General features: G+C 41.4%; 1 protein-coding gene across 1 annotated transcript; it reads left to right on the plus strand.

The window, feature by feature from the left end:
• The first annotated feature begins 1,108 nt into the window (after nucleotides 1–1,108).
• Nucleotides 1,109–6,829, plus strand: LOC123401334 (succinate--CoA ligase [ADP-forming] subunit beta, mitochondrial). Its single transcript, XM_045095119.1, has 12 exons — nucleotides 1,109–1,345; nucleotides 1,492–1,602; nucleotides 2,296–2,407; nucleotides 3,194–3,258; nucleotides 3,779–3,856; nucleotides 4,613–4,687; nucleotides 4,834–4,986; nucleotides 5,072–5,206; nucleotides 5,350–5,514; nucleotides 5,693–5,815; nucleotides 6,352–6,423; nucleotides 6,527–6,829. Exons 1-12 carry the CDS (start codon nucleotides 1,244–1,246, stop codon nucleotides 6,602–6,604), a joined length of 1,269 nt encoding a protein of 422 aa, XP_044951054.1. The 5' UTR covers nucleotides 1,109–1,243; the 3' UTR covers nucleotides 6,605–6,829.
• The last annotated feature ends 1,940 nt before the right edge of the window (nucleotides 6,830–8,769 follow it).

Below are 8,769 nucleotides of genomic sequence, written 5' to 3' on the forward strand. Positions count from 1 at the left end.
GTTTTCCCTTTATTCGTAGATCCATATTTTCAAAACGTTTTATCTCCTAAACCACGCGTTCAAATATCGAACCGTTTTCACCGTTGGCTTTCTCGCGTCGAGATCTTCAAATCCAGGTCCCATGTTGATAGATTTTGACAAACATTTTTTCACGAAAAAAACCGGAAGAAAAAAGACGGATGAAAAAACCGTGCCTCACGCGATAGAAAAAACCCAGAAAACGTGTTTTTTCCCCTTTTCGAGAGGCACGGGTCGTGCCTCTCGAGAAGGCAAAACCATGCCTCTCGCGAAAGCAAAACCGTGCCTCTTGTGAGAAAAAAAGAGAGCAGAAAACGCGTTTTCCCCTTTTCGGGAGCCTCTCGCAAAGGCAAAACCGTGCCTTTCGCGGAAGCAAAACCGTGCCTCTTAAAAAAAAACATAAAACACGTTTTTTCTATTTTGGGAGAGGCACAGGCGTGCCTCTCGCGAAGGCAAAATCGTGCCTTTCGCGAAAGCAAAACCGTGCCTCTCGAAAAAAAACATAAAAACACGTTTTTTTTCCATTTCGGGAGAGGCACGGGCGTGCCTCCCGCGAAGGCAAAACCGTGCCTCTCACAAAAAATGAAAACACGTTTTTTTCCTTTCCAAGAGGCACGACCGTGCCTCTCACGAAGGCAAAACGGTGCCTCTTGCTGAAGCAAAACCGTGCCTTTCGCAAAAAAACAAGTTTTTTCTCATAAAAACCACGTTTTTTCTGAATATTTTTTGATTTTTTTATCCAAAAGTTACGAAAGACCGGTGAAAAACCATAACACCAAAAAATATCGGAAAAACCACTAAAAAAACGAAAACGCGTGCGAAAAAATAAAAAAAACAAAATACGAAAGGAACGCTTCGAATGCGCCAAGTGGCGTCGCGCGGGAGCGATCGCTGTAAGGCTCGTGAGGGAGCGCTTGCTAACTAGTTGCTCCCATTTTTCATTAAAAAACACACGTTAAATTTGTCATCAGTGAATGGCAGGTGTGCCCCACGTTATGTCGACCCACATGTCAGTCAAACGACGGGATCCTAAATCAGCGGTCCCTTGGACGTGAACTAGTCCATTTGCTCGGCGCAGCCGCACCCTTTCGCAAGAAAGAAAAAGGAGGGGAAGGGAGAGCAGAATAACATCAGACCCGCAAAGAGGAAGAGCGAAAACAGCATCCCTTGCCTTCCTCCACGCCCGTAGGGTTTCCGGATCGGAGGAGCCCAAGCCGCCGCAGCCATGGTTCACGGATCGCTCGGGAAGTTGGCGACGCGCGCCCTCTCCGTCGCCGGCAAATGGCAGCACCAGCAGCTCCGCCGCCTCAACATCCACGAGTACCAGGTGCCCGCGACCAGATCCCGCCGTTCTTCCCCCACCCCCATCCCATTTTGCTCGATTCGTATCTGTGTGGGTTTGTTTATTCTCGATTTGGAGGCCCGTCTGACCTGTTAGGGTTTCTGCCGGCCTGGCTTATTTGGGTGTCGCAGGGCGCGGAGTTGATGGGGAAGTTCGGGATCAACGTGCCCAGGGGCGCGGTGGTGGGGTCAGTGCAGGAGGTCAAGGAAGTTTTGAAGAACGTCTTCCCCAGTGAGAAGGAGGTGATTCTACCTAGGTTTCTAATGTTTTGTTTTTCGTGTCGTTGTTATCTTTCACTCGTGCAAATGCGAGGCTCGTGCTGCGCAGATAGTATAGAAAGTCGTTGTTGTCTTTCACTCGTGCAAATGCGAGGCTCGTGCTGTGCAGATGGTATTGAAATGTGTTAGTGAATCTAGTTTACTGCGAATTACTGCTGTTAGTTTGTTAGAAATGTATGTTTGGTTGGTAATGTTGCTGTGACGTGCGATACAGTTTGGAAAGGAGGTTATTGGTTGCTATAATCTATAACGTGTGCGTATTCTGATAGCCTCATTCTGGCAATTCGTATGCCTGTATTCTATATTATCAAGTGTGTTAAAAGTAACATTACTTACATGTGTAAATTACTCCACCGCCCTGCAATTGAAGTGAGTCATGTCACGCCATAGTTGCTCTTGGAATTCTAATGCTGTGTTGGCATAGGCTTTTTTGCTAACATTATAACCTCTAAGAAATAAGTCTATTTTTCTCCAAAAGCTGTTTTAATTAACTGAGATGACGTCCCAGTTTCTTCTCAGTATTGAGCTGGGCTGTTCATTCCCAATACGAAGTATGTAGATTTTCATCGCTCATGTATTTCTGGTGCTGTATGTATCATAGCTTGCACCATGTTATTCTCATAGTTCAATTGTGTTTAAAAGATGGCACCATTGCAGATAGTTGTGAAAAGCCAAATCCTCGCCGGTGGCCGTGGATTGGGAACTTTCAAAAGTGGACTGAAGGGTGGCGTTCATATTGTTAAGGCTGAGGAGGCTGAAGGCCTTGCAGGTAAATCTTTGTGAGCGGTAGTTTACATTATGGTATGTGCACATTCATACTGTAGTAACACAGTTTGAAGATATTGTGTGTCCAAGTATTTGTTGAGATGTATCGTAGAGAATTTGACTTACCAAATCCACATTTATGCATAATCCTTGTCATTCTTGGCTGCATTATACTAGAAATGTGCGCCTCCTTGCCAATTTTATGGTATACAACTGTCCATACACATGAAAGCCAAGCATATAATATAACTGAGATCCGTTTGTTTCATTGGTTTTGTCTAAATTGTTGGCATCACATTTATCAGTTGTCACACTGAAAACTGCAACTTTAGCTCATGTGCTTCTATGAAGCGTGACATGACAATTACATTCAGACTTAACTAAACTGATTTATTTTAGGTGATCTTTTCTTGGAATCTACTACCTCCGTACCAAAATATAAGACGTTTGGCTTACCAAAATGTGTTATATGTTGGTACGGAGGCAATATGTTGTATCCACGTCTTTGTTCCCGGCTATAAGTGTTTACTATTTAATGTTTTGGTTCTGAGTGAATGTGCCTTCCCATTTGAACTTGCATCCATTGGATTTCTAGTGACATGTATTGTTGTTGTTAGTCATTTTCTTCAGAGTGAATCAACTAAATTGTACTCCCTCCGTAAACTAATATAAGAGCGTTTAGATCACTAAAGTAGTGATCTAAACGCTCTTATATTGGGTTACAGAGGGTTACTTCTGAGTTGGTTGTGTGTGTTTTCACTGTAGAGTGTTTGTACTGATTTATCTGCAGCTAAAATGCTTAACCAGGTCCTGGTAACAAAACAAACTGGTCCACAGGGGAAGGTTGTGGGCAAGGTTAGGTTTTTTACTAATCTCATCCCATCTCTATTTCCTTATTGCTGTGATTGCCTTGCTGTTCTTGTTTGCTGTTGGTATACTTCTGCTGTTCAGTTTCAGTTGCGTTATGTAGAATTGCTAGAAACTAACGTTTTAGGTATTTCGTGACTCTTCAGTAAGCAAGTTCTGGCTCCCACGGGCTTGATACTCACCTGACTTGTTTTATATCAATGTTTAGATCTATGATGTATGCACCAATTCCGGTCTACTTACGTTCATATGAAGTAAGACACAATAATAATATACAGTTAAATGGACCATATCACCATACCCAGTATTTTGTTCTTGCCGTGCAATCACAATAGTTCTTCCCCTTGTTAATCTACAACATTCTTCTGAGTTATTTTTTAATACAATAGTGCATTAGCATTTCAACTTCTCAGGTAAATGATATTCAAATAATGCTGCTGTTATTTAGTTCTGCTGGATTCAGTGAAACATTTTTAACTACTGATATTTTTTCTGTTCTGTTTGACAGGTCTACTTATGTGAGAAAATGTCACTTGTTAATGAGATGTACTTTGCGATCACTCTTGATAGGAAGACTGCTGGTCCAGTATGTCACTGATCACTGGCCCGCTTGTTCATTTTGTCATTTTCATTACCCAGCATCTGTTCCATTTTGTGAATAAATTAGTGCGGTCTATATTGTTCTTATAAGATTTAATGGTATTACAAACCATTCTTATGTATAAGTGCCAAAAGGCATAGCTGTTAGTTATGTTGATTGTTTTTATTCCAGACTTGTTTATGATGTTGATCCATGATAAATTATAAGATTGTGTGCATGACTATGCTTACATAAAAATATAAATAATATTTTCATGGGAATCGTGTTCCTCTTTCGTTCCTACATAGCAAGTTGCCCTGATTATTTAATTGAAGTGATTAATGTATTTATTATATTCAATTTTCCATTTTAAAAATACCATGATATGGTAAACCTTCACATTAATCTTTAGTCGTCTAATAACGGGCTGTCACATTAGTATCTTACTGTATTAAGTTGCTTAAATTTTGGACGTATCATTAGACAAATTTCTTGTATAGATTTTTTAGGCCACGCAGTCTTTATACTTTTGTATTTGTTCTGATATAGGTATGAACTGAACATTTGGGGTGATGCGACCTAGTCCTCGAGCGTTCTCAGTTGTTTTGGCCGTTTTGCTTTTTCTAAACCTTATAATGTACTTTATCAATCAAACCTGTAGCTACTTAATGTCCATTCTCCCCTGTTTCAATTGCAGAGACTCATGCTTTGAGAGTTTTTTTTTCTAGGGCTGATTGCTAAGGTTCTTATTTATTTTTTCAGCTCATCATAGCTTGTGCTGAGGGAGGAACGAGCATTGAAGATCTTGCAGAGAAGTTCCCTGATAAGATTGTTAAGGTCATCTATTTCTTCAACTTGATTTTGGATCAATGCGTATATATCTTGAGTAGCGGGTTCACTTGTCATAACAGAGGTTTTAGCGTCCTAATTTGATAATTTGCTTACATATTGAAAATTTGAAATTCAATTCGTTATATTACCAGGTTCCTGTTGATGTATTCAAGGGAATCACTGATGAGGACGCAGCTAAAGTTGTTGATGGTCTGGCACCAAAGACAGCAGACAGGCAATCTTCTATAGAACAGATTAAGAAGCTATATGAACTTTTCTGCAAGACCGACTGCACAATGCTGGAGGTACCGCAGTGTGAAGTGATTCTAATTTGCGATGTTCCATATCTTTGGCATCGTTATGATTAAATTGGATTTCTTATGTGAGTAGATAAATCCTCTTGCTGAGACGGCTGATAAAAAGCTAGTTGCTGCTGATGCAAAGTTGAACTTCGATGATAATGCTGCGTTTAGGCAGAAAGAAATATTTGCACTGCGTGATACAACACAGGAGGACCCCAGAGAGGTACTTGGTGTGTTGCTCTTTTTATGAATACCTTTTTCATGTTCAGTTTGTCTCTCTGTTAAACTGTTTTCTCTTCTATATTTTTCTTACAAATATAAGAGCAATATCAACTGATGAGATATTTGTCTTTACCAACTTTACAGGTGGCTGCTGCTAAAGCAGATTTGAACTACATCGGGCTTGATGGAGAGATTGGTTGCATGGTGAATGGTGCAGGATTGGCAATGGCTACAATGGACATCATTAAGCTGCATGGTGGTACACCTGCCAATTTTCTTGATGTTGGTGGGAGCGCATCCGAGGGACAGGTATATATAGTGGGATTTTTTTTTTCAGTTATCATCCCTAGTGAAATGTATAAATACTATTAACAGCTACAAGAGGTTGCAAAAACTAATGATTAATTACTTCAAATCGATGTGAAAAATTGTGTTTGCACGTTTTGTTTTCAACAAATGCACTCATTTTTCTGAAACTTTTATTCAGGTCGTGGAAGCATTTAAGATATTGACTTCAGATGATAGAGTGAAGGCAATTCTAGTTAACATTTTTGGAGGTATCATGAAATGTGATGTGATAGCAAGTGGAATAGTGAATGCAGCTAAACAGGTATCTATCAAGTTTTGATTGAATGATTATGCCATATTCTTGTAGCTCGTTTTTAGTAAAATTATTTCTGTGGTGAACCTTTTCTTGAACTTGGGTATGGTTTATTTGCGACCGTTTCAGAAATTAACTCTTAACGTACAAGTCAATATTTGTTTAAGTCATCTGCTTGGTTTTTTTGTAACACCAAACTATCCCATATTTTTCGTTTATACTTTACTGTATGTGGTTTCATTATAGGATAGTTTGGTATTACCTTCACTGTCTTATGCGAAAGATTTTTTTTCTGTATTGGTGATATTTCATCAAGTTCTGAAATTCCTGATTAGCCGCTGTGTATAATTTTGTAATTTTCCCATGATGTATGCTAGAAGAGTTCTTTCAGCATGTTATTGTTCCCCAGGAATGTGATGACAGTACATAGCATGTTATTTGGCTTAGTATTTCTTGAGCTTACTGATGACTATTTTATCTCTGATTGATATATCATAATATACTTTTCCTGTGGCAAATTCTTACACTTGTACTCCGATTATCAGGTTGATCTTAAGGTCCCTGTTGTTGTTCGGCTAGAAGGCACCAATGTAGACCAAGGGAAAAGGATTCTTAAGGTATTGATGATCATCTTTGTGTGCGTGTTAGCTGAGTCATGCTTCCTTTTTTCTGAAGCTGTTCATGTTTGGGATTTGACTGGTCATGGTGTTTTGGTTGCAGGAAAGTGGAATGACATTGATCACTGCAGAGGATCTTGATGATGCTGCCGAGAAGGCTGTAAAAGCATCGGTCAAATGATTAATGATTGTACCATATCAGTCTAAAGTTCTGTTTTCACTCGTACAAGAGGAGTGGTGCTCTCTTACTGATTTCGGGGGACGAAATCTTGAAGTGCATTTTTTTGAAGTGGAGTGATTCCACTTTGAGTTTTGCTTTAAACTTGTGATCTTTGTGTTAATAAATCTATATGGGCACAAAATTGGGCAGCAACTGTTATGAAGTTCAAGTAGGATTTACCCTTTTTGTCCGGGTCAGCAGGGTACATGTTGATGCTTCATTTGCTTGGTCAATTACTGCAGTTTGCATCTTAACTGCGCAGCCTAAGCTGTTAAAATCATAAAGGTAAACATAGTATCCATAGTCTGGAATGATTCCATCGTCAGACCCATCTACTCGCGTTAAACAGAAGAATCCGGACGCTCCAGATTCATCTGTGATGTAGAAACTAAAAACGTATCCCCTAAATCCCGCGCGTAATCCACTTCAATTAACGCCCACCAACCGCCCGTGTCTGCCCCTCCCCTTTTCCCCACCTTGCCATTGCCGACTGCAGTGTCATTCCGTCCACCGCCATCAACCAAGCCGCTGCCCCCACCGGCCACGAACGCTACCCTCACCGTTCACAGGACCGTTTGCCGAAGCGTCCTCGCAGCCACAACCTCGCCCCGTGCTCTGCCCCTTCCTCTGTTTGCCACCCCACCTTCGTCGCATGCAGCGGCATCTCCGCCACCGCCGTTGCCCTTACAGCCCACCGACCCCGCTGCCCCCACCGGCCATCGACGCGACCCTCACAGTCCACCGAAGCCTACTCTCACATCCAGCCCACCCCCCGTGCTTGACCCGCCACGCACCACCAGCTTGCCCCACATCGGATCTAACACCCTGCCGGCGGCGAGCGGATCAGACATCCCATCCGCAACATCGCCAAGGCGTACATCCCGTCGATTTGAATCTGTCGCGTTACATCGGCCGCCACTTGCTGGAGCTCCCCATCCCAGTTCGTAGGTAATTTGTATTTTTGTGCGTTGTCCCAGATTTGGGATTTTTCTCATTTTTTCCAATGAAATTTGATGTCTAATTCATCCAGTAGACTAAATGTTTCATATGTTCTTTCGTGGACTAGCATTTGTTTTGAATATTTTCATATGTGGCACCCGTGCTTCATATCTATGCAAATGTTCTCAAATACATCCCAATATGCTTCCTGTGTCACATGTACACACACTTGACGGCAAATTTGTTATCTATTCCTTTTTTTAAAAATTCCTTGCTTCCATTAAAGAGCAAAATTGAACCATGTTGCATCTTAAAATGCATCAAACATAGATGCTTCTGCAGTTGCCACTTTCTGATTCGATCGTATTAAAAAATGCTTCCATAACAATGCCACGAGGGAAAGGATCCACTCAATTGGAAGCAACTTACTAATGCCTGTGTCATGTGCCGTATTCATCGTGTGCCCATTTTTTATGCTCCTGACCATAAACAATGCATTTAGTTTTTTGTACTGCATTTTGCTGCCGTGCCTAATACAGCATACAAAAATTGCTAACCCATCACATCACTCTTTTTCTCAGGTGACAATCAACAATGACTAAAAAAGATAAAGAGTCGCTCATGCTCCAGAGTCGATATGCAGCTGTCCGGTTACATGATATTGTCTTAGGTCTCGCCCCAGCAAGGAAAAACCTCATTCGTACCAAAAAATGGGGCAATCTCCTGGATGTTAGAAAATTCTCAGCCCCCGAAGGACTCCTAGAATGGATCATTGATAGGATTGACCTGAAGCTTGGTGAATTTCGGAACCCACGAAACAATACCAGCATTCTATTCACTCCAGAAATGGTTGAAAAGGTCCTCGAACTTCCTCATGGTACTAGGCCTGTTGTCATAAGCAAGCACGAAGAATCCCCTCGCCGAGAATTCTACAAGACATATTATGATCATGGTAGACGGGCGCCCATTCACTGTGCTGCAACTATTCTAGAAAAAGAAGCTGATCTAGATGACGAGACCTTTTTTAGGACCTTCTTCCTAGTAGCATTGGCTACTCATTTGACACCAGGAACTGGAAACATGGTGCCTTTGGAGTATTTAGGCAGCCTTGAAGTTGCATCCGAGGTTTGCGAGTACGCATGGAGAGATCAAATTCTGAAAGATGTCATGACTGAGATCGATACATT

The sequence above is a fragment of the Hordeum vulgare genome, chromosome 6H (assembly GCF_904849725.1).
Source record: "Hordeum vulgare subsp. vulgare chromosome 6H, MorexV3_pseudomolecules_assembly, whole genome shotgun sequence".
Lineage (NCBI taxonomy): Eukaryota > Viridiplantae > Streptophyta > Magnoliopsida > Poales > Poaceae > Hordeum > Hordeum vulgare.